Source organism: Rhinoderma darwinii, chromosome 2 (assembly GCF_050947455.1).
Source record: "Rhinoderma darwinii isolate aRhiDar2 chromosome 2, aRhiDar2.hap1, whole genome shotgun sequence".
NCBI classification, from domain to species: domain Eukaryota; kingdom Metazoa; phylum Chordata; class Amphibia; order Anura; family Rhinodermatidae; genus Rhinoderma; species Rhinoderma darwinii.
Window position 1 is genome coordinate 42,845,631 of NC_134688.1, and position 27,077 is coordinate 42,872,707.

Here is a 27,077-nt window from a genome sequence, read left to right on the forward strand (position 1 = left end):
GGGCATAACTATTAGATGGTAGAAGTCGCCTGGTCAGCTTAACATCTATAACACATAGTAGAAATTCTGCCCATTTTATATCATCTCGTGGGTGTCAAGTAACATAGATAGTTATGAAAACCTGGATTAACTTATTGTTATATGTTTGCTGCCGGTGACACCTTAAGGTGCTATTCCATGGCCTCTTGCCATCCCTCTGGTCCCAGTGAGGGAACCAGCTGTCGCCACCTGCTCGTGACCCATAACTCCACGATCGCCACCTGTGTAGTAATGAACTGCTTACACAAGGACGAAATTAAACCTCTGGGCCCCTGCTGCTTAAAGATACCAATCGAAGCGTAAGATGATGCTTGGAAGTTAGGGCCTAAGAATTGAGATATCTGTAGAATGTGGTCTTAGGGAGCGGAAATTCCTAGTTTAATTCATCAGATGCTCTAAATACATTAGACGTACACATGTCAGTATTTTAACACTGTATTCTGTCCAGAAGTGGCTGACAAAACTAACAGGGAGTGTAAGGCCTGATTATGCCAAATAGGGGTATCAGCTATCACATCAGTAAAATGATGTGAAGGGGTAATAAAGCCCTTCCACTACCCTGAGACCGGTGAATACAACACTTGCGGGTATACAAGACGAATACGGTATCTAAAATGTCAAATCATACCCCATTAGCAGGGATACGGTGCGGCTCCGTCATATCACTCATGATGCTGCCGCTAAAAGAAAAATAATTAGACACGTAACTCGGTAATGTAGGATCCTGCACAGAATAAACACAGGAGCCCTCATGGGGTTTTCTGGCTAACAAGCTTTTCTATGAGTATATTCTGTTTATTGTCACTGCACTGGCTCCCAGGACTCCGATTATTCCTCTCATTCTGGCACAGTGACTTCAATTCTCTTCTTGTTGTCAGCTGTTAAAGTGAATTGAGACATCATTTATAGGGAGGGTGGGGGAGTACTACCGAGGAGGCAATATACAGCTGTCTACATGGTGGCATCTACTGTGTATCCCTGGGGGCGCCGCGGCCAGGAAAACTCTAAATGTGCTGCAAACACCACAACCAGTGAAACTGCACAAACCTCTCTTTACTACATTTTCATCACTTTTTTTTAAAAAAAATTCTATTTTTCTACCTTTTTTAAAGCGCCTCTTTATAACAGAAATACATAAAATAACATAAAACAGATGCAGCGGACCTTTATTATACTTTTCAACACATCATGTAGGATCATTTTTACAGATAATCTAATATAGGATGAATCTATGAGCTGGGCTGTCCTGTTTCTTAATGTTTTTACCTACTCGGGTATATGGATGACATAGAGGAAGGGTCCCCCACTCTATGAGAGGATCAAACAGCAGCTCTCACTTTGGCGGACCCAGTCCTTCCATGTATTTCATGAACGGCCATTTATTTGAACGGCTGCAAGTAATACTACAAATCCCTTGTAGCGTCAGGAGAAATGAGCAGTTTATGGTTCAGTACAATCCGTTGTTTGAAGGGAGTCTCGGAAGCCGCTATGGCAATTTGCAGCTGTCATATTAAAAGGATTGTCTATGATGAGACTACCTCTTTAAATCAATCATTTAGAACCGGTCTCGATCAGTCACTACTTCAGATTGGCTTGCATAAGAAAAGTAGGTGGGGGTGCAATCAGGAGAAATGGCTGGAAAGTCCTTAAAGGGGTTGTTAAAAACCCATTTTCAAATACCCCATTAGAGTATAATATAGGGAGATAGATGAGGGTTCAGATCCCTCATCTATTAGCATGAACAAAGAGTTGGTGCAAAAAATGTTTTTCCCTAGAGGACCTGGCACCGTCCGTGCATTACATGGACAGCCCAATGATTTCTATGGACACTATGTAATGCCTTTTTTTTCCTGTGGAGGTGCTGCAGGGTAAATGATCCCACTTAATAAATAATACTAGATATATTATTACTGGGAACATGACAGATTAGTCTTAGTATGATTTTTTGCGCTTTATGCTTCTTCTGATCACCTGTAGACTAGTGCTACACAGCGACTTTTTTTGCACAATATCAGCATTGTGAGAAACTAGACATGGACCGCACAATCCACAGTATATACGTTGATCTGAGCCGCTAGGCATAATTTAGAAACATGAACATGAGGTTCTTTGTAAACATTTTGATCAAACTGTATAAGCCCACTTGCCACTTCACGGCGACCTCTTTAAAGTGGGTCCCTACTCTAGCGGTTGCAGCACCGCATGGCTACCACCACCACCGCAGCACCGCTCCTGCAGAGGGAGCAACCCAGCGGCCCAAAAGCACCCATGCCTTCAGACCGTGCCAAGCCTCCTTGGCTCTGGGCCACGTCCCCCCACAAGTGCAGCACTACAGCAACAGACACCACCACAACATGTGAACAGATGGAATGAGCTCACCTTGCCATGCGCCCCCAGTGGCCAACTGAGAGCACAAGCAAGAGCAGGAACACTTATGAGGTCATTCTGGAATTAAAATCAGCTGGGTATTTTTTCAAATGCGTGGAGTGCTGGTACCAAGTAAAACAAAGGAAATGAGGAGGATAGACTATACAATATCAGCATAAATAAATAATACTAGATATATTATTACTGGGAACATGACAGATTAGTCTTAGTATGATTTTTTGCGCTTTATGCTTCTTCTGATCACCTGTAGACTAGTGCTACACAGCGACTTTTGTTGCACAATAGTTGCACCAAAGATGTACAGTTGACTGCCACTTTGGTGCAACACAACTCTTTTGAGGTTCCATTAATTTAATGGAGAGATGTCAGCAATGTTGTCGCATGACAGAGAAGAAAAAATGGTGACAGTGTGTAGTCCTAACTTTAGGCATATGTTACATGTGTGGGTTCATTCATTCAGCCTATTGAATGTGCAGGATTCATTGTGATTGGACGATGTGTAATGTTCCCATGTCACAGCCTGAGGTGTCATTATATATCTCGTTCAGAGTCTGGTAATGTGCAGTGGTTGAAGCATTCTTCATAGAGATCTACTGTATGTATGAGGAGGTCTGCTGGACAGTGCAACATGTAGCGCAGGGGCAGGCAACCTTTTTTGTATGGTGTGCCGATAAGAAAACAAAAAACAATTATGAAGTACTCAGTGTGGCATGCAAACGTGAACACCAACGAACCCATGAACAGCTACTGAACACCAGCTGGGGAAGGGGGTGCACATAGAGACCACGATTACTGAGCACCAGCTGGGGAAGGGGGTGCACATAGAGACCACGATTACTGAGCACCAGCTGGGGAAGCGGTTGCACATAGAGACCACGATTACTGAGCACCAGCTGGGGAAGGGGGTGCACATAGAGACCACGATTACTGAGCACCAGCTGGGGAAGGGGGTGCACATAGAGACCACGATTACTGAGCACCAGCTGGGGAAGGGGGTGCACATAGAGACCACGATTACTGAGCACCAGCTGGGGAAGGGGGTGCACATAGAGACCACGATTACTGAGCACCAGCTGGGGAAGGGGGTGCACATAGAGACCACGACTACTGAGCACCAGCTAGGGGGAACTGCAGACAGGATAGACTGTGGCTTGGGGGGTGCACATAAGAGAGACTGGTTACTGAAAACCAGATTTGGGGTGTGCACATAGGAGAGACCGGGAACACCAGTTTGGGGAGGGTGAACTTACTCTTTTACAGAGTGGTTACTGATCTCTGTCCTTGCGTCGCTGATAATGAGGAGAGAGCAGCACTTTATTATGAGCTTGGCGATACTGAACCCCAGGAGAGAGAAGTGCTACATCGTGTGCTTGCCAAGTGTTCAGCAACGACAAACAGAATGAAGCGCCGCTCTCTCTCCTGGTGATCAGCACAGCCAAGCGCAAAATGAAGCGCCGCTCTCTCTCCCTGTGTTAAGTGCTGCCATGCACACAACGGCGCTGGACACTGGGAGAAAGTAGTGTGCCAGCAAACAGTGCCATAGGTGCCGGCTGTGGCACTGGTGACACTGGTAGCTGAACCCTGATGTAGAGCATGAAGTTCACTGACCTGACATAGGACACCTCCATACTTACTCATCATAGTTTAGGGCATTAGTCCAGTTGAGGAGTTCGTCCACCTCCCAGTCCAGGACAGCCTGAGGTCCGTGCTGCTCCACTGACTGCATGACTCCCTCAGTGGCTCGCTGGACTAGAATTGCTGTGTTTGGTTCTGTAGTCTGTACATGTAAACTTCCTTCATAATACCTGAAGAAGCCATATTGGAAAGAGAAAACACTATCAGTAACTACATTGACATTGATATGATATCCAAATAACATTTGCCAGTCATTGCGTTTTCTAAAGTGGTGGCTCTTTGCTTGTCAAAAAGTGATGCCAGGACTGATGGTGGAATGACAAGTGCCCTGTTTGTCAGGATTTTCTGATCTCTTGTCTATTACGATGGTCTAGGGTTAGAATTTTGCACATAAGGATACACATAAGATTTCATTAGGAGGGGTTCATGAGCATCGCATGCACTTGCCAACCACAATCAGTGCCCGCATTACTAAGCACCAACAAAGTACCACCATTACAATACCAGCCACAGTCAAGTATATATGAAAGGAATAACAAATTGTATTAAATACATATAAAAACATACATGTTAAAAAGGTACATGAGTGGAGAGACTCTATATAATATATATACACAGGTAAGTAGGAAAACCAAGTGTATGGTGTCTTTAAAGTCCTTGTATTAAGGACATATAAATAGGGCAGTGTGCTATCGTATATAACGTTAGTTGTTTGGAATATGGACTGTTTTGTTAAGGACAGAAATGTCTGAAGAGTGTTTACTGAAGTACAATATCCCTAACATGGATAACTCAGATAGCTTAGATAGTCTTACCCATAGTAAAAGTCCTGGTAGCCTGTATATAGAACCCCGACGCGCGTTTCGCGATATCCGCTTCCTCAAGGGGTATAAAGGTGTCTAACTAATGTGTGCCCTAAATAGTATGTATCCAGGTGATTGCGAACCAATTAAGTGAATGTTTCCACGTCCCTAGGTGTGCGGCGCACATCCATCGACGCGACCGGAAGTGTGGCATGCTCCACATCCGGCCTCCAGTGCTGCGGCGCACATCCGGGTTCCTGACGCGTACCAGGAAATCCAGACATGCGCACCACACTATAGGAGGCTCAGACGGGGTCAGCGACAGTCTCGGTCACGTGCGTATGGAGAGCGCTCCCCATAGGACGATGGGAGCAAAGAACAGGTAAGTGTCAAAATGTTAATAAGTGTTTGTAATGTACCATAGGACTGCCCACTTCATATGTCCTTGATCAAAAAACCAAACATAGATAAATGTGCAGTTAACCCCTTAAGGATACAGCCTATTTTGGCCTTGTGGACACAGCCGATTTTTGCAAATCTGACATGTGTCACTTTATGTGGTAATAACTCCAGAATGCTTTTGCCTATCCAAGCGATTCTGAGACTGTTTTCTTGTGACATATTGTACTTTATGATACTGAAAAAATTTCGGCGTTAAATTCAATATTTATTTGTAAAAAACACCAACATTTAGAGAAAATTTGCAAAAATCTGCATTTTTCTAAATTGTAATGTATCTTCTTGTAAAACAGATCGTAATACCACACAAAATATTTACTAGTTAACATTTCCCATATGTCTACTTTATGTTTACATCGTTTTTTGAACGTGCTTTTATTTTTCTATGACCTCACAAGGCTTAGAACTTTAGCTGCAATTTCTCGCATTTTCAAGAAAATTTCAAAAGGCTATTTTTTCAGGGACCAGTTCAGTTCTGAAGCGGCTTTGAGGGCCTTATATATTAGAAACCCCCTATAAAACACCCCATTTTAAAAACTGCACCCCTCAAAGTATTCAAAACCACATTCAGAAATTATCTTAACCCTTTAGGCATTTCACAGGAAATAAAGCAAAGTAGAGAAATTTACTAATTTAAATTTAAATTATTTTTTTTACGAAATTCATTTGTAATACAGTTTTTTTCTGTACCACAGAAGGTTTTACCAGAGAAATGCAACTCAATATTTATTGCCCAGATTCTGCAATTTTTAGAAATATCCCACATGTGGCCCTAGTGTGGTAATGGACTGAAATACCGGCCTCAGAAGCAAAGGAGCACCTGGTGGATTTTGGGGCCTCTATTTTATTAGAATATATTTTAATCACCATGTCAGGTTTGAAGAGGTCTTGTGGTGCCAAAACAGTGGAAACCCCCCAAAAGTGACCCCATTTTGGAAACTACACCCCTCAAGGAATTTTTCAAGACGTATAGTTAGCATTTTTAGCCCACAGGTTTTTTGCTAAATTTATTGGAACTGGTCTGTGAAAATTTTTCTGAAAAAACATACGATGTTTTCAATTTTACAAGGAATAAAGGAGAAAAAGCACCCCAACATTTGTAAAGCAATGTCTCCCGATTACGGCAATACCCCATATGTGGTAATAAACTGCTGTTTGGACCCACGGCAGAGCTCAGAAGGGAACGAGGGCCATTTGGATTTTGGCGCGCAGATTTTGCTGGAATGGTTTTCGGTGCCATGTCGTGTTTGCAAAGCCCTGGAGGGACCATAACAGTGGAAACTCCCCAAAAGTGACTCCATTTTGGAAACTACACCCCTCAAGGAATTTTTCTAGGGGTATAGTTAGCATTTTGACCCTACACGCTTTTTGCTGAATTTATGGGAATTATGCCGTGAAATTGAAAATCTAAATTTTTTCTAATAAAATGTCGTTTATCTCAGATTTTTTCATTTTTACAATAGATAAAGGAGAAAAAACACCCCAACATTTGTAAAGCAAACTCTTCTGAGCACAGCAATACCCCATATGTGGTAATAAACTGCTGTTTGGACACATGGCGGAAGTTAGAAAGGACGGAGCGCCATTTGACTTTTGGAGCTCAAGTTTTGCTGGAATGGTTTGCGGCCCCATGTGACATTTGCAAAGCCACTGAGGGGCCAAAATAGTGCAAACCCGGCAAAAGTGACCCCATTTGGGAAACTATACCCCTCGTGGAATTTATCTAGCGGTATAGTGAGCATTTTGACCCCACAGTTTTTTTGCTGAATTATTGGGATTATGCAGTGAAAATGAAAATCTACATTCTTTCCACTAAAATGTTGAATTGTTTTCATTTTCACAAGGAATAAAGGAGAAAAAGCGCCCCAACAATTGCAAAGCAATTTCTCCCGAGTACGGCAATACCCCATATGTGGTTATAAACTGCTGCTTGGATACACCGCAGGGCTCAGAATGGCAGGAGTGCTACTTGGCATGTAGATTTTGGTTGATTGTTTTTTGGGCGCCATGTCGCATTTGCAGAGCCCTTGAGGTACCCGTACAGTAGAAACCCCTGAGAAGTGACTCCATTTTGGAAACTTTACCCCTCAGGGTAATCACCTAGGGGTGTACTGAGCATTTTGATCCCACAGGTGTTTCATAAATTGTATTAGAATGAGGCAGTGAAAATGAAAAACATTTTTTTTTTCCCAAAAATATGTAGTTTTGCACCCAACTTTTTTTCCCACAAGGGGTAAAATAGCATGATATTTTTATAGTTTGGGTCGTTACGGACGCGGGGATACCACATATGTGTACTTTTTTTAATGTTTTTTGGTTTTTCCTATAATAAAAGACTTATTATAGGAAAAAAGGCTGTTGTAGTGTTTTTTAACATGAAACTTATTTTTTTTACTTTTTTACAACATTTTTATTAACTTGTTTTAACTTGTTTTTTTTGTCCCACTAGGGAACTTGAAGGCATGAAGCCCTGATCGCTATTCTAATACACTGCACTACCTACATAGTGCAGTGTATTAGAGCTGTCAGCTATTCACTGACAGCAAGCCTATTAGGCTTCGCCTCCCGGCGGGGCCTAATAGGCTTCCGTACTAGGAAGCGATTGTTAGGCTATGGTTGCCATAGCGGGTGCCGATGGTTGTCATTAGCAACCATAGGGTACGATCTAAGGGGTTAATCGGCTGGATCGGAGCCTTGCTCCGGTCCTGGCCGTTAGGGCACGATGTCAGCTGTGACAAACAGCTGACACCCGCGCCCGTGGCAACCATCGTGGTTGCCGACAGGCTACAAGACACTTCGATGCATCGATCACGTTGATCGATTCATCGAAGGGGTTAATCGGCCGGATCGAAGCCTAGCTCCGGTCCTGGCCGTTGCAGAGGGGCGTCGGACAGCTGATTCCCGGCGGTGATAGCGCTGGCTCAGCTTCTGAGCCAGCGCCATCACATACACACGTCATGGAGCTCTGATTGGTCAGTCTGCTTTGACTGACCAATCACAGCGATCGCTGGCAGACCGCTGTGAATGGTCCCCTGCCGTCTTACTGTGCCGATCAACTGTCATAAACAGTTGACGGCACAGTTCTGTCACCTTGTCCTTTGACAGGGTGACAGTTTTTAGCCAGGACGTGCCGGTACGTCCATGTGCCTTAAAGCACTTCAATGCAGGACGTACCGGTGCTTCCTGGTGCGCTAAGGGGTTAATGATATGTGTGTCGAAACAGAAAAAAATGTGTGAAAGTATAGTAACACATGATCGTAAAGTGTTTGTGGATACAGAAAATTGGGAAGGGAACATTCATTTTGAAAAATTCATATATTAACAGTGCAATATGTTTATATTACTTTATGAAACCACATAAAGATATAAATTGTAACGTGGAAAAAGAAAAAGAAAAAAAGACGTAATAAGAAAATTTATTAATATAAAAGTGCATCAAGGAGCATAATTGTAGACGCAAATACGCCCCCCACATAGACTCAAAATTCAATTAATGAAAATACAAAGTAGTGTAAACAAAATAATTATTTAAATAAACCACAAAAATTTAGGGTCGTCTGTAAAAGACAGACGGTAAAGAGTGAATATTCACAGAAAGGAGAGGGGGGAGAGGGAAGTGGCAGGAACTTGGCACATCACAAATTCAGATCTTCCGTATATGGCACATTTGTCTTAATCCATAATATAACTTCAGGGGAAGAGTCAGTTAGAATACGTGACACAAAAATCAGCACTAACATTGGAAGCAATCTAGGCTCCCATGTCTCAAGAAGACAGTATGACAGATACGCTAAACGCAAGAAGCCGATGAACCAGCAACAGGAGAAGAGATCAGGAAACAATCTGGAGGTAATAAACCTTTCTTCTCATGCCCTCTCTGATGCCCAATGTGAGGTTCTCAGTAGGGGGTTGACATTTTCAGCCACTACTTCTTTTGATTTTTTCACAGCTCTGAAGGACCTACATTTGTTCTCTAGAAAGCTTGTTTTAAAAAAATGACATAGAAGGGGGTCCGGCTCCTTGGAGATTGATAGTGAGATGGAGGGGGAGGCCCTGCAGGCACTAGAAGAACTACTACAAGAACAAATTACCACAACTGGTAAGTTTCCAACGTCGGTTTTACCCAGATCCACAAGGTTCCCCCCTTTATCTCTATGCCCCCAAGTAGAAATATTCACAAAATTGGTGGTGGATGAACTCAAACAACTATCTAAATCTAAGTTTAAAGACAATTTAACAGCTCCACAGAGACAAGCCTTGAAAGAACTCTAATCCTTGGATGATGTGGTTATTAAGGCTGCAGATAAAGGGGGAAACATTGTGGTCTGGCCGACAGACAAATATGAGAGAGAAGCATTCAGACAACTCAGAGATAAACAGATGTATGCAAAACTAACTTATAATCCATTGGCAAAATTCTGAACAAAGCCCTGGATAAGGGGATCATCAACAAAAAAAAAATATGAAGGATTAATGATCAAGGATCCAAAAATTCCCAAATTATATTTTTTGCCAAAGATCCACAAAAACCCAATAGAACCCCCGGGACGGCCAATCGTGTCGGGTATGGAAGGCCTATGTGAACCTATATGTAAATTTGTAGATCATTACTTAAAACCCCTAGTGATAGAGTTACCATCATATGTAAGGTACACAACAGATGTCTTAGGGAGATTAGACGGGATTCAAATTGAGGCCGATATGTATTTAGTGACTGCAGATATTGAGTCACTATACACATGTATAAGACATCAAGATGGTCTGGAGGTGGTCCGCTTCTTCCTGGGGACTAGCAACTGGGATGGAGAAATCTGTGAACTAATCCTTGAACTCTTACAGTACATTCTGAGTCACAATGCATTTGTGTTCAAGGATAATTTTTACCTCCAGACACAAGGCACTGCCATAGGTGCGGCGTGCGCGCCATCCTATGCGAACCTGTTTCTCGGACTCTGGGAGAGGCGGGATTTTCATGGGGATGGCGCTCACGCCGCTGACCATGTGCAGTGCTGGCTCCGTTACATAGACGATATTCTATTTGTGTGGCAGGGCTCGGAGTGTGAGTTGAGGAGGTTCATGCAGCAACTGAACGTGAATGAGGTTAATGTGAAATTGACATACACCTTTCACAGACAGAAAATTGAATTTTTGCATATTTCAATCTTTACTGACGAATGTGGATTTCTCCAAACGGATGTTTTCCACAAATCCACTTCGGTCAACTCATTGCTGCATGCCTCTTCTTCCCATACACCGTCTACAGTAAAAGCCATCCCAGTTGGGCAGTTCCTCAGGATGAGGCGGATCTGCTCCACTGACCATCTATTTGAACAACAGTCTGCGGATCTTAAACCTAGATTTGAAGACAGGGGATATAGTAAAAGATCTATCAAAGCAGGATACCATAGAGCTAAAAAATACACCCCGCACGGATCTTTTAAGAACCAAAACCGGTAGAACAGGGGAAACAGCTATAAGGTTTATCACCACCTATAATAATCGTTGGGAGGAAATGTGGATTTGGGGAAACATTGGTCCATCCTAAGATCTGAGCCAGCTCTGGCTTTCTGTCTGGGTGAAAGACCATTGATGACGGCCAAGAGAAGCAGAAACCTTGGAGATCTTTTAGTAAAAAGCCATTATACGCCAAAAAAAGTGAATTACTTTGGATCACGTGGACAAAGGGTAGGCTGCTACCCATGCGGCAATTGTGTTGCATGCCCAAATATCAGTAGGGCCACAAAATTTGAAACCGTGGATGGTACTCAATCTTTTGATATTAGAGATTACATCTCCTGTAGTACCACGCATATCATCTATTACGCTGTGTGTGGGTGTCCGAAGGTATATATAGGTCTGACATCTAGGGAGTTAAGAGTACGTACAAGAGAACATGTGAGGGATATTGTTGGAGCGAGTGCCATAGATGATCTCACAGAGTTGAAAACCCTACCAAGGCACTTTAAATTGTACCACGGATGTAATCCCAAATCTTTAAAAATCTGTGGCATCAGGGGGGGGCAACATGAAGAAGGTTCTGGCACAGAAAGAGTGCAGATGGATTGTCCAACTGGGGTCCATGACACCATCTGGACTTAATGAGAAACTTAGTTTCGCACCCTACCTATGATAAGCTCAACCACCTATTACCAGTTTTCTATTTTTAATCCCTTTTTATGATTTGTGTGTCTCGTACTAATATAATATCTTTTTAAACAGGTATTTGTTGTACCAGTTAACTATACTCTGAGTGCCCATATATTTGAAACCAGAACCTAAAACCCAGACGATTCTCTATATTATGGATTAAGACAAATATGTCGTATACGGAAGATCTGAATTTGTGATGTGCCAAGTTCCTGCCACTTCCCTCTCCCCCCTCTCCTTTCTGTGAATACTCTTTGCCGTCTGTCTTTTACAGACGACCCTAAATTTTTGTGGTTTATTTAAATAATTATTTTGTTTACACTACTTTGTATTTTCATTAATTGAATTTTGAGTCTATGTGGGAGGCGTATTTGCGTCTACACTTATGCTCCTTGATGCACTTTTATATTAATTAATTTTCTTATTATGTATTTTTTTATTTTTTTTTTCCAGGTTACAATTTATATCTTTATGTGGTTTCATAAAGTAATATAAACATATTGCACTGTTAATATATGAACTTTTCAAAATGAATGTTCCCTTCACAATTTTCTGTATCCACAAACACTTTACGATCAAGATATCATGTGTTACTATACTTTCACAAATTTTTTCCTGTTTTGACACAAATATCATTACCTGCACATTTATCTATGTTTGGTTTTTTGATCAAGGACATATGAAGTGGGCAGTCCTATGGTACATTACAAACACATATTAACATTTTGACACTTACCTGTCTTTTGCTCCCATCATCCTATGGGGAGCGCGCTCCATACGCACGTGACCGAGACTGTCGCTGACCCCGTCCGAGCCTCCTATAGTGTGGTGCGCATGTCTGGATTTCCTGGTACGCGTCAGGAACCCGGATGGCGCCGCAGCACTGGAGGCCGAATGTGGGGCATGCCACACTTCCGGTCGCGTCGATGGATGTGCGCCGCACACCTAGGGACGTGGCAACATTCACTTAATTGGATCGCAATCACCTGGATACATACTATTTAGGGCACACATTAGTTAGACACCTTTATACCCCTTGAGGAAGCGGATATCGCGAAACGCGCGTCGGGGTTCTATACACAGGCACCCAGGCTACCAGGACTTTTACTATGGGTAAGACTATCTAAGCTATCTGAGTTATCCATGTTAGGGATATTGTACTTCAGTAAACACTCTTCAGACATTTCTGTCCTTAACAAAACAGTCCATATTCCAAACAACTAACGCTATTTATGATAGCACACTGCCCTATTTATATGTCCTTAATACAAGGACTTTAAAGACACCATACACTTGGTTTTCCTACTTACCTGTGTTTGTATTATATAGAGTCTCTCCACTCATGTACCTTTTTAACATGTATGTTTTTATATGTATTTAATAAAATTTGTTATTCCTTTCATATATACTTGGCTCTATACTCTGTTTCTTGTGTGTATATGTAACTATTATAGACAGGAACAAAAAAGGTTGGGTCCAGCGCTGGTGTAGGTAAAATGGAAACTGTTTCCAAGTTTTATTAGGTCATTTAAAAAGGATCAATAGGCTGAAATGCTAATGTGCAAGGAGGGATATCAATCCAAAGAGGAGCCTACGCGTTTCAGACGCCTCATGCGTCCTTAGTCATGGCTATTGTTAGATACAAAGCTACGTATCAGGTGAGCTGGAGGTTTCCTCTCCATTTTTTCTAACTATTATAGAGTTGCCTCTTCATTATACAAGGGAGGTTGTTCCGCAGGGACATTACCTAGCCCATTACTATTTCTTGCATTAGGAGATATTAAGTATAATACCAGTCACAGTGCCTGATAATGCCATTAACATGCCCTCATATCTGTGCCAGCCACATGCCGCTGAACATTCCCTGGGGCCGGTGATGCTTCACAAGGTTCTGGTGTAGGTGTGCATGCCATTTCTTTTCATGTACTTCTTTTTCCTTGCTGCTTGTTTCCACTGTACCACCAATGTCAGCTGTGAGGGGAGCAGTGCATCCCATTACCTCTGTCTGAGTTCAGAAACACGCAGCCAAAAATCACTAGCAGAGACTCCAGATCCCTAAATCTGTCAAAGGAGAGAGTTTATCGGCATAATCCCCCTCCCAGTGCATGCCACTACATGTAGCATGAATAATTCACCTGATTACTGTCTGTTTAGTGATTCCCCCACATTCCTCATTTTTTGTTTACTTTATGCATTATGTCAGTGCCCATGTCACACTTATGGATGATCCAATAGTGAAGGTAAAAAGACTCCTTCCTTGGTGCTCCTGTGTTAGTGGTGGATCCAGCTGGATCTTTGGTAAATTGAGCTTCATTCAGAACAATTATTTTTTTATTTGAAGTTACTGCAACGCGTTTTGGCCTTGCACCAAGGTCTTCTTCAGGCATCAGGATCCACTGCTAACACAGGAGCGCCAAGGAAGGGGTCTTTTTCTTTCACTATTGGATTCTTCTGGACAACGGGAAAGCTGTGCAAAGCCGATAACCAATGTCAACTCTGAAGGCAAGCAAACCGCAAACCACTGAGACTAAGACTCAACAAACAGTAAAAATGAGGTGTGCCGATGAACCAGCACAACTCAAAAAGGTGAGAAATCACGACCGTAAAGCCTGAATGTTCAGTCTATGAAAAATGTTGCCCTTACAGCCTGTGACTTGACTGTCAATGTTTCCTCCTATCCCTTTTCTTAGTAATGCAGGAAGCACAGTGACAAATATATACAGGATGAAAATAAAAGGAGCTCAGACATTCACCTTATAGGTCAGGATCACACACAGTTTAGATGCAGTTTTTGACTCCGTTTTTTGAGCCAAACATAGAAGTGGACACAAAAGAAAGGAAATGTATTAGCCTTTTCTATATACGTTTCCTTCCCTTTAGGTCCACTTCTGGCTTTAGTTAAAAAAACTGAGCCAAAAATTGCATCAAAATTGTGTGTGTGATCCCGGCCTTAGGCTGGAATCACACATGCAGTTTTTGTAATAGATTTATGTGCCAAAGCCATACAATGCATCCTATTGATTCCAGTGAGTTTCCTTTTGCACTAGTGAGTCAAAAACAAACACTTCCTCTGTTTCAGTTTCATGGTGTCATACTGAATTGTTTATTTGCTAAAAATTTAAAGTGATGGCACGAGGACAAACTAAAAATGTGACAGATGAATTGGATGTTTTTAAAGTAAATTTTTTAATTGTAGCTCAGGTGGCAGCAGGTGAGATTATTATTGCATTGTGAATGTAAACTAGTTGGATGGAAGCGTCAATGTTTCTGTCTGCCAAAAAGATCTCCAGCAGCTGGCGCTGTATGTATACACTGTGCTAGGGGCGTAGCTAAAGGCTCATGGGCCCCGATGCAAAAGTTCTTATTGGGCCCCCCCCCTCGCAAACTCCTCATGGCCGACGGTCCGCAGCTTTCAGCTGCATCGCTGGGTCTCCTATGTGACACAACAATGCAGCACTAGCAGCCGGGGGCGTCACTAAGGCTGGGTTCACACACCCTATTTACGGACATAATTCGGGCGTTTTAGCATTGAATTACGTCCGAAAATGCGGCTCAAAAGCGTTGGCAAACATCTGCCCATTCATTTGAATGGGTCTTACGATGTTCTGTGCCGACGGTCATTTTTTTTACGCGCCGCCGTCAAAAGGCGGCGCGTAAAAAAGACGCCCGCGTCAAAGAAGTGCCTGTCACTTCTTCAGACGTAAATGGAGCCGTTTTCCATGGACTCCATAGAAAAACAGCTCCAATTACGTCCGTAATGGGCGCAGCGAAAAGCGCCTCAACATGCCATGACAGCTGAAATTACGGTGCTGTGTTCTCCTGAAAACAGCTCCGTAATTTCAGCCGTAACGGACGCTGCCGTGTGAACATACCCTCAGGGCTTAAAATGTCAGGGGAAATAGCCCCAATACATATGTGTCCGCCCCAAAAAAATGTGTGTATAGGAGACAGCATATCTATAGCACTATGACCCTATAAACTATGGATAGGATTAGATACAGTGGCTCAGCAGACAGTATCACACATGATAGGATTAGATACACAACTCAGCAGACAGTATCACACATGATAGGATTAGATACAGTGGCTGAGCAGACAGTATCACACATGATAGGATTAGATACAATGACTCAGCAGACAGTATCACACATGATAGGATTAGATACAGTGGCTCAGCAGACAGTACCACACATGACAGGATTAGATACAGTGGCTCAGAAGGCAGTATCACACATGATAGGATTAGATACAGTGGCTCAGCAGACAGTACCACACATGATAGGATTAGATACAGTGGCTCAGAAGGCAGTATCCCACATGATAGGATTAGATACAGTGGCTCAGCAGACAGTATCACACATGATAGGATTAGATACAGTGGCTGAGCAGACAGTATCACACATGATCGGATTAGATACAGTGGCTCGGAAGGCAGTATCACAAATGATAGGATTAGATACAGCGGCTCAGCAGACAGTATCACACATGATAGGATTAGAGATAGGGCCCAGCAGACAGTATCACACATGATTGGATTAGATATAGGGCCCAGCAGACAGTATCACATATGATCGGATTAGATACAGGACTCAGCTCGCTGACATTGCGGCTCCAGCGCTGGACCCAGGAAAGGTAAGAATAATAATTTTGCTTCTTTATGTGTTACTGATTATTTTTGTGTGTTTGTGTTTTTTTTACAGGTTCGGTTGTTGGACTTCGGATTCGAGGACTTCAATGACGGCGGTTTTTTTAATCTCAATAAAATGGTTAATGAGGGTTGTTTTTTTTTATTTAAATAAAATATTTTTTCTATGTGCTTGTATCTTTTTAAACTTTATTATCACCGCCTTAGTAATGGCCGCTGGCTGATTGACAACCTCCATTACTAAGGCGGTGCTTAATGTTAGCAGGTGCAGAGGCCAACACTAACCCCCATTCAGAAGGTATATATGGAAGAAGTCCTCCAGCTCACCTGACACTTGCTGTATGTGTCGCGGTCATCGCACGGGCTCTCGTGTCGGCACACGATGGATGTAGACAGGCAAAGGCAAAGGGGTTGAGTCCAGCGCTGAAGAGGGTAAAACGGAAACTGATTCCAAGTTTACTAGATGCGAGTAAAAAGGTCCAATAGGTAGGAGTCCTGGTGTGCAAACGGGAGTGAATAACGATCCAGTCCTAAAGCCTACGCGTTTCAGACGTTGGGCACGTCCTTAATCATGGCTGTTGACAGCCATGATTAAGGACGTGCCCAACGTCTGAAACGCGTAGGCTTTAGGACTGGATCGTTATTCACTCCCGTTTGCACACCAGGACTCCTACCTATTGGACCTTTTTACTCGCATCTAGTAAACTTGGAATCAGTTTCCGTTTTACCCTCTTCAGCGCTGGACTCAACCCCTTTGCCTTTGCCTGACTAACCCCCATTATTACCCCGGTACCCACCGCCACCAGGGGTACTGGGAAGAGCCGGGTACGAACCAGTACCCAACCATCTGTAGTGACGGGCAGGCACCGGGGCGGCCGCAGGCTGATAGTACTAGGCTTGGGAGGGCCAAAAACAGTGGCCCTTCCCACCCTGGTAATGCTGCCTGCTGCTGCTGTGTTGTATCTGGCTGGTTATGAAAATTGGGGGGGACCCCACATCGTTCTTTCCAATTATTATTATTTTTTTTTTAAATGACGTGGGGTCCCCCCATTTTTCATAACCAGCCAGATACAATAAAGCAGCAGCAGTCTAGCATTACCAGGGTGGGAAGGGCCACTGTATCTGGCCTTTCCCCTCCTGATAATACCAGCCTGCGGCCACCCCAGTGGCCGACCATCACTACAGATGGTCAGGTACTGGATCGTACCCGGCTCTTCCCAGCACCCCTAGTGGCGGTGGGTACCGGGGTAATAAAGGGGGTTAGTGTTAGCCTCTGCACCGGCTAACACTAAGCCCCGGCTTAGCAATGGATGCTGTCAATCAGCCGGCGGACATTACTAAGGCGGTAGTAATATAGTTTAAAAAAAAACACAAAGACATAGAAAAAATATTTTATTGAAATAAAAAAAAAACACACACAACCCTCCTTAACCATTTTATTGATAATAAAAAAAAAGCCGTCATCGAAGTAGTCCTGGAATCCGACGTAGTCCAACGACCGAACCTGTAAGAAAACACACAAGAAAAACGATTAGTAACACGTGTTAGGCTTAGATACAGGGCCCATGTGTGATACGGTCTGTGGGACCCTGTATCTAAGCCTACCACAACGTAGGCTTAGATACAGGGTCCAGCAGACAGTAATCTTATACAGTATAAGATTACTGTGTGCTGGGGCCCTGTATCTAAACCTACAGTGTGGTAGGCTTATATACAGGGCCCATCAGACAAGATCACACATGGGCCATGTATTTAAGCCTACCATGTGATTGGCTTATATACAGGGCCCAGAAGACAGGATCACGCATGGGCCATGTATCTAAGCCTACCATGTGATTGGCTTAGATACAGGGCCCAGCAGACAGGATCACACAATCTGTGATCCTGTCTCATGGGCCCCCTAAGCCTGCTACATCGTAGGCTTAGGGGTTGTGCAGTCCCTAAACATGGATTGCCTATCCACAGGATAAGCCATCAATAGCTGATGTGTCTCCCGGGACCCGCAAATCAGCTGTTTTGAAGGGGCCGCAGCACTCGTACGAGAGCTGCTTCCCCTTCATTTCACTACTTGCTCACACTGTGAATCGCCGACACCGATTCACAGTGTGACCGGACTGAAGTGACCGGAATGAAGGGGAGCAGCTCTCGTTCAAAACAGCTGATTAGCGGGTCCCGGGAGTTGGACCCCGCCAGTCAGGGCTAATCTTACCTTCCTCTTCAGCCGCGGCGGTAGTTCTGTCGTCTCGATGCTGTGCGCGGCGCATAGCGCTGTGACGTCATGCGCTGTGCACAGCGCTTCACGTCAGGACCTCCGCTGCGATCCGGAACCAGGAAGGTAAGTACAGTCTGTTACTATAGTAACAGGGGCCCGCGGCCCGAGTTACTATAGTAACTTTTTATTGATGTGGTGCGGGGGGCCGTGGGTCCCCCAGCTTCGGGGCCCGGTCGCAATTGCGACCGCTGCGACCCCTATAGCTACGCCAGTGCACTGTGCTCCTTGCTGGTTCTGATATTATTACGATCAGCCTAATAAAGTCTTAATCCGGTCAGGAGAGGCAGCCGGGAACTATAAGGACATGAAGAAAGTTTCTGCAGAACCCATCACCCGACTTGTGGGAGAGGGTAATAGAATTATCCGGCTGATTATTTAAAAAAGAGTTTAAGGGTATGTTCACACGCACTGTTTTCAGACGTAATTCGGGCATTTTACGTCTCAAATTACGCCTGAAAAAACGGCTCCATTACGCCTACAACTATCTGCCCATTGCTTTTAATGGGTTTTACGATGTTCTGTTCCCACTGTCATTTTACACATCGCTGTCAAAGACGGCGCGTAAAAAGACGCCCGCGTCAAAGAAGTGCATGTCACTTCTTGGGACGTTTTTGGAGCCGTTTTTCATTGACTCCATTGAAAAACAGCTTCAATAACGGTCGTAAAATACGCCACGAAAAACGTGAGTTGTTAAAAAAAACTTCTGAAATTCAGGAGCTGTTTTCGCCTGTTTTCGCTCCGTATTTTCAGACGTATTTTGCTAAGCCGTGTGAACATACCCTAATTCTTTCAAACAATTTACAGAAAATGTTACCATTCCACATATATTTCCTGGCACAGTGCAAGTGCTGCTTTGTATGGCTACTTTCATACAGTCATAATGCGGCAGCAATACCTGCACCTCCTATGTTTCAACTGAACCAAACTTAGATCATCATAGAATTCTCTGCTTAAGTTCGGTCCAGTTTAACTAGGGGGGTCCAAGTGTTGCTGTCGTAATATGGATGTGTAAAATGTGGCGCATTACAGTAGTCGAAAAGCGGCCTAAAACAAATAACTGTTACTTCAATAACTGCTTAGTAAACGCGCTTAGTGTCAGTTCACAAGGAGTTTTTTTTTCGCTGATTTTGATGTGGAAACCGCGATTTTGATCGGAAACTGATGTGGAAACCGCTGATTTTGATGTGGAAATCAATGGGAGGCAGAAAATATCTGCAGCGCTCGATTCTGAGCATTTTTCGCAGTCCTTGCATTAGATTCAATAACCATGGGCAAAAAACGCCATGAAAAACGCAGAAAAAAGCGTTACAACGACGCTGTCAGTTCAAAATCTTGAAGGAATTTTCAGGCAGAATTTTTCTTAGGGAGCAGTCACCGATTGCAGATTTTGTTGCAGAAATTTCTGCAACTAAAATAAGTCCCATCCTTCTACATGAAGCTTGAAGAAATACATGCACCTGCTGCAAAAAAAATCCATTCAGAGTGTTGGGCCCTCTCCCGCAGGCCCCGGTCTGGCAGGAATCCCGCTTCCCGGCCGGATCCAACGTTAGCAGATGCTTCGGTCCCCATGAGACCTGGCTCCAGGTCAGTCTCTCCTGGATTTGCGGCGGGCCTGCCTGGCGATGTTCCTGTTGGGCGGCCCGCCAGTTCGCGGGAAGGAGGCTCCAGCACCTTTCGTCGGCCACGGTCGGTGGTCGTTCGGGGCAACAGCGGTGGGTGGCGTCCCACTGGTTCCGCGTTGGATGGACGACGGCCTTCAAGGGCTCAGACGTCGATGGCGGTTTAGTCTTGGGCGGAGGTTGCCCTTCCAGTTCGACTTCGTCGCAGGTTCCAGAGGAGGATTGTGACCATCGAGGTGGACGGCTGGATGATCCGGTGCTTTCGGCTGGTGGGATCACAGCTCCTGTGCAGCCTAGTGAGTCCTTATCTTTTTCTTATTCGATCCCTGCCATTTTTAGGACCCCAGGGTCGGGGGTTGGTTGAGTCATGTATTAGTGGGGTTGGATTGGAGGATGGTGCTGCAGTTTGTGATTTATTAGGTAGTGTGCGGCTATTGCAGTGCGAACGGGTAGGGTTTTCAGGGATGCTTCGTCGGTGGCTGCTTGGGGGGGCTATGGGGCCGCCGCTATTGGTAGCGGGTGTTTCCTCGTTAGCGAGTGTGTCGGGTGTTCGGGAATCGGGGGTTGTGGTGTCGGTTCAGAAGGATAAAGATGCGGAGATTGATCGGGTTCGTTTGGATGATAGGGCAAAGGGGGAGGTATATGTGTGTTTCGATGGACCGTTGGGGGCTCATTTAAAACCCGAAGTTAAGGAGAAGATCTGGAAAGATGAATACGTCAAGGTCTTTTCACTTCTTCCCTTGGAGAAGTTTAATTTAGAAAAGCCAAAATGGATTGAAAGCAAGAAGGAGGAGGAGAAGAGAAGGTATCGGCTGATACCTCAGACGTTCCCTAATTGGTTACAGGCGTTCGCCATTTTAGTGAGTGTTATTGGGGAGAAGGTGCCGGACAACTGCTCGGGCCTTTTTTGTTATATGGACGCCATTGGGAAGGCTTACAGGTTATATGGTGGAATGACGTGGCTCAGATACGATGAGCAGTTTCAGCAGAGGAAGGCAGTCTGCTCGAATATATGGTGGGATCAGAAGGATATCGGTTTGTGGCTGCAGGTTATGGCCCTGGCGCGATTTAGCAGTCCTTTCCTGGGGGTGTCGGGGGTCCCGGCCAAAATGGACAACATGGTGCAGGGGGACTGTCTGGAAGTGCCCCCGGTGGAAAATCAGGCCTTTGTTGGCAATTCAACGAAGGGCAGTGTAAGGGTATGTGCACACGAGAACTGGCTTTTACGTCTGAAATTACAGACTGTTTTCAGGAGAAAACACCTGCGTCGTTTCAGACGTAAAAGCTCCTCCTCGGGGGGCGTGGCCGCGAGCGCATGGAGTAGGACGTGTTCAGTTCTAGCTCCGCTGCTCCTAGGCTGTTACCGGCTCAAATCGGCATCTTACCCGGCATAAAAGTGTCCCAAAGCGACACACTCTTACACTGGATCGTCTTCATACTTACCTGTCATGGGCAGGATCAAAAAGAAGCCCGCGGCGGCTAAACTAACGGAGTTCTTCCCGGTGGCAAGAATCCAAAAAGGCGCTGACTCGCCTGCACATGATCCTCAGGGAGACTCTGCTGCTGATCGGAGGTCTGCAGGGACTGCTAGAGGCACGGGCCTCGCAGTCTCGTCACCACATCATCCTCGGTCCTCTGAGTCCTTGATGAGGCAGCCGACTCCGTCCCCTGTTTGGCTGTTCTCCTCCAGACCACCATCTTCTCCCTCTGTGAGTACCCATAGCTCTCCTGCAGAGCACGTGTTAAATATGGCACCTGTGTTAATGCAAAATACTGGGTCTGATAAACCAGTGACTGAAGCTGCACTTAAATACCTATTGCATGATCTTCATGCTTCTATCCAGCAGTCTATTCAAAGTGCTTTTAATGACCTGCAGAAAGATTTTAATGCTTTGGGAGACAGAACCTCTCATATTGAAAAACGTATGGCGGAATTTTGGATACTAATACAGGCCTGGAAGAGCAGGTGGACGCTTTGTCTCACAAGATTGCAGACCTGGAGGACCGCTCGCGTCGCAATAACGTTCGTTTTAGGGGTATTCCCGAAGATATTACAAATTCCCAGTTGCTGGAGTACTTAGCTGATTTGTTTGTGGCTCTCCTGCCAGATACACCTCAACTGGATCTGTTGATCGATAGAGCACATTGTATACCTAAACCACGATCCCTGCCTACATCGACACCGAGGGATGTAATTGCTTGTCTCCATTACTATCATTTTAAGGATAAGCTTCTATTTGCAGCAAGATCTGCGACTTCCCTTCCTGACCCATTCTGGGATGTACAGTTATTTGCTGATCTGTCTGCAGCCACCTTACTGCGCAGGAGAGAATTTGTGGCTACTACGCTGATTCTTCGTGATTGCCAAATCCCTTACAAATGGGGATTCCCCGTCAAGCTTATCATATCCTACAGAGATTCGAAGCATGTGGTGGACTCTCCAGTCAAGGCTGCTGCGCTGCTCAAGAGTTGGAACTTGAACACTGGAGATATTCCCAAGTTGGGCACTCCCCGGCAGTCTGGTGCTATATCCCCACCTAAAATCCCTCTCCGCCTGGAGGCAGAGTGGCAGGAAGTTCATAGCCATCGCCGTTCCTCTATCTCATAAATGATGTCATGCAATTTTTCGTGAAGTTTTGGTGAAACATAATTGCTGTGTTTTTCTGGTGTACATGTGTGTATGTATTTCTCATGTTCTACATATGTCAGTTATGCGGTTTCATTTATACGGCCTAGGGTGGGGCCATGTCTGTACCTTGTTAATACAGATTTCCCTCCCTTCTAGGATTGCACTGTCAGATCGTCAAGTGCGGACTAGAATGTAACGTTTGGGTTGGTTTCTCTTTTCTAGTTGCCTGTTTATTTGGGTTCTGTTATTTGCTCAGCTCGCAAGCAATGTCATAATCTGTCCTTGTGGTGCCTTAAAAGTCTCCTGTATGCTAATATGTCCAGGGAACAATAATGTGAAATATGTCCTTTTAAGAAAATATAATGGTGCTTAGATTCTCCTCCCTTAATACTAAGGGGTTAAACAGTCCATTTAAGAGATCAATGCTGTGGGCAGAGGCCAAGAATTTGAAGGCCTCTGTGCTTTGCCTGCAGGAGACACATTTGAACCCGTCCGATATCGGTAGGCTTAAGCACAAAAACTATCCTCAAATTTTTTCAGCTCCGGCTGTCTCCAAAAAAAGGGGTGTCTCTATAGCCATACATCAATCTGTCGCATTTGTTCAAGATTTTATTCATGTGGATGTAGAGGGGCGATATGTTATTCTTGTATGTCATCTGAACAATGTGCAATATACCATTGTTAATATATATGCAGCAAATACACATCAGATTCGGTTTACTGACAAATTATTTAAACAAATTCATAAATCTCAAAAAGGGCATCTTGTGTGGGAGATTACAACAAAGTTATGGGGCCATCACTTGACTCTACGGCTCTTGGGGCCGCGCATTCCCCTTCAGATTTATTTCAGGTCATGGCCAGAGAAGGTTTGATGGATGTATGGCGCTTGCAACACCTGAATGAGAAGGATTATACGTTCTTCTCTCATCCTCATGGCACTTATTCGCGCATTGATATGTTTTTTGTGGATAAGATGTTGTTTGACAGAATTTCCTCCTCACAGATAGGGCTAATTACTTGGTCTGACCATGCGCCTATTTCCATGGTGGTGCCTGAACATTTCAATAAAACCCCCTCTTTCCCTTGGAGAATTAATAATTTCATACTGAACTCCCCCAAATATCAGGACTCACATATTTCCACTCTGGAAGAGTTCTTTAAATTTAATGTGACACCGGATGTGTCCCCCACAACGGTGTGGTGTGCTCACAGGGCTTTTATTAGGGGTCACTTTATTGGTCTAGCGGCTAAAGACAAGAAGATTAGAGAAGCTAAACGTATAAAACTATTGGAGGAAATTCTTCGTCTTACTCAGTTAAAGAGGCTCTGTCACCAGATTTTCGAACCCCTATCTCCTATTGCAGCAGATCGACGCTGCAATGTAGATAACAGTAACGGTTTCTTTTTCCACATACGAGCATTTTTGGCCAAGTTATGACCATTTTTATATTTATGCAAATGAGGCTTTCTTAAGTACAACTGGGCGTGTTTAAAGTTAAGTACAAGTGGGCGTGTATTGTGTGTAACATCTGGGCGTTTTTTACTTGTTTTAATAGCTGGGCGTTGTGAATAGAAGTGTATGATGCTGATGAATCAGCATCATCCACTTCTCTTCGTTAACACCCAGCTTCTGGCAGTGCACAGACACACAGCGTGTTCTCGAGAGATCACGCTGTGACGTCACTTCCTGCCCCAGGTCCTGCATCGTCAACGTAAATATAATGTCATTTTGTTGATTATGGAGAAAGGGAATTCTAGCTTTGAAGGCCTTATGACTTAATTGTTGTGCTAATAACGCCCCTGCTCGGTTACTTTGTCTATAGTATTTAACTTTCAACCTTCTCAGCGCCCTATCATATTTGTATAAGTCAAGCTGATGTAGTTGTGCATGAAGGTGACTGATTAACCGAGATCTATTTGTACAAGGCACACCCTTATTTAAAGAGGCTCTGTCACCAGATTTTCAAACCCCTATCTCGTATTGCAGCAGATCGGCGCTGAAATGTAGATTACAGTAACGTTTTTTTTAGTTTTTTTTTAAAACAAGCATTTTTGGCCAAGTTATGAGCATTTTTATATTTATGCAAATGAGCCTTTCTTAAGTACAACTGGGCGTGTTTAAAGTTAAGTGTGACCGAGTAAGGGGTGTCACTTCCTGCCCCAGGTCCTGCATCGTGTCGGACGAGCGAGGACACATCGGCACCAGAGGCTACAGTTGATTCTGCAGCAGCATCAGCGTTTGCAGGTAAGTAGCTACATCGACTTACCTGCAAACGCTGATGCTGCTGCAGAATGAACTGTAGCCTCTGGTGCCGATGTGTCCTCGCTCGTCCGACACGATGCAGGACCTGGGGCAGGAAGTGAGTGACGTCACAGCGTGATCTCTCGAGAACACGCTGTGTGTCTGCACTGCCAGAAGCTGGGTGGTAACGAAGAGAAGTGGATGATGCTGATTCGTCAGCATCATACACTTCTATTCACAACGCCTAGCTAGTAAAAGAAGTAAAAACGCCCAGATGTACATACACAATACACGCCCACTTGTACATAACTTTAAACACGCCCAGTTGTACTTTAGAAAGCCTCATTTGCATAAATATAAAAATGGTCATAACTTGGCCAAAAATGCTTGTTTTAAAAAAAAAAAAAACAAGTTACTCTTATATACATTGCAGCGCCGATCTGCTGCAATAGGAGATAGGGGTTGCAAAATCTGGCGACAGAGCCTCTTTAAACCAAGACCCTACGGTCCCTCAACCTACTCCCGAGGGCATCAATGCATTTTTGGCCTCCATCTCTCTCCCAGCTTACTGCACTGTCTCAACCTTTTCAGTTAATTGAAATTTTAGATGCTATAGCCACTTTAAAACCGCAGAAGTCGCCAGGTCTGGATGGACTCACCAATGAATATTTTAAAAAATACAGCACTATTCTTGCTCCCCAACTCCTACACCTATTTTCACAAGTACATTCCACGGGTCAAATACCCCCCGTAATGCTTCAGGCAACTATCATTACATTGCCTAAACCAGGTAAACCTGCAGACAGACCGCAAAATTTTAGACCCATCAGCCTACTTAATACAGATTTAAAACTATATTCCAAAATTTTGGCAGTACGCCTGGCTCCCTTGTTGCCTGATTTAATTCACCAAGATCAGGTGGGATTCACTCAACAGAGATCATCAGTAGATGGTACCAGGAGATTTATAGATCTCATAGATTGGGTGGGGCGCAGTCAGACATCTTCTTTGCTTTTATCCTTAGACGCGGAAAAGGCGTTTGACCGTGTGCATTGGGGATACTTGGATGCTGTGCTTGCTAAATTTGGAATCAGGGGGAAGGCACGGGATATTATAATGGCACTATATACTCACCCCTCTGCTACCGTGTTAACTTCAGGGTACCAATCCAATCCGTTCCATATAACCAATGGCACTCGCCAAGGATGTCCACTCTCCCCACTAATTTTCACCTTAATTATGGAGCCCTTGGCTGCGGTAATTAGATCTAACCGGGAGATTAAGGGGGTTACTATTGGCCGGACTGAGCACAAAATTGGTCTCTTTGCAGATGACGTACTTATGGTTTTATCCAACCCCTGTGTTTCACTTCCTCATGTTATGTCCATTCTAGAGACCTTTAGCGAGGTCTCTTATTATAAACTGAATGAAAGCAAATCTAAAATTATGAATATGGGATTATCGGCAAATGATGTTCAAAATTTGCAAAACTTGTATTTTTTTGAATGGACGTCTCAGGGACTTCCTTATTTAGGAATTCAATTAGCTTACCCTGCGTCAAGATTTTACGCGCTTAATTATCCTCCTCTATTGCCTCAACTGGAAAAGGAGCTTGATGACCACCTACGGTTTGAAGTTTCGTAGGTAGGACGCATTGCCGCTCTTAAAATGTTAATCTTGCCAAAAATTCTTTACTTATTTCGTAATCTGCCTATATGGGTTCCTGTTTCTTATCTACATAAATTGCAGCAGCTTTTAGTCAAATATGCATGGAAGAAGCAAAAAGCGAGGGTAGCTATTCAAATTCTATACCTCACAGTGGCGCAAGGAGGGTTGGGATTCCCCCATATCTCTGCGTACTATCATTCCTGTATTCTAGACCAAGTACGGCAGTGGTTGAATCCAGCACACTTAAAACACTGGGTTCTAATTGAAAGCATTTGTGGGCACTTTGAATCTCTTGATACATACCTGTGGGCTGCAGCACTTAACCTGCCCATTCCTGTCCCGCCTCTGCTAACTATTAAGGCTGCTCTAAACTCGTGGAAATCAATGGTGGTCAAGAAAGCTCTTTTTCCTATGAGATTGTCAGATATGAATATTCGGGTACTCGCGCAACTAATTCCTAATTTGAACCTGTCCTTCTGGATTGCTCAGGGATTAAATACGGTGGGGGATATTTGGAGTGGAGGTGTT

The 27,077-nt window shown here is 44.1% G+C and overlaps 1 protein-coding gene across 2 annotated transcripts in view; it reads right to left on the reverse strand.

Moving 5' to 3' along the window:
• C2H11orf65 (chromosome 2 C11orf65 homolog) overlaps window positions 1-27,077 on the reverse strand; it is a 110,844-nt gene that overhangs the window by 16,760 nt on the left and 67,007 nt on the right. For both annotated transcript variants that reach the window (XM_075851595.1, XM_075851594.1), the window contains exon 7: window positions 4,062-4,232. In XM_075851595.1, the coding sequence (XP_075707710.1) occupies window positions 4,062-4,232 (171 nt within the window). The remainder of the gene's footprint in view (window positions 1-4,061; window positions 4,233-27,077) is intronic.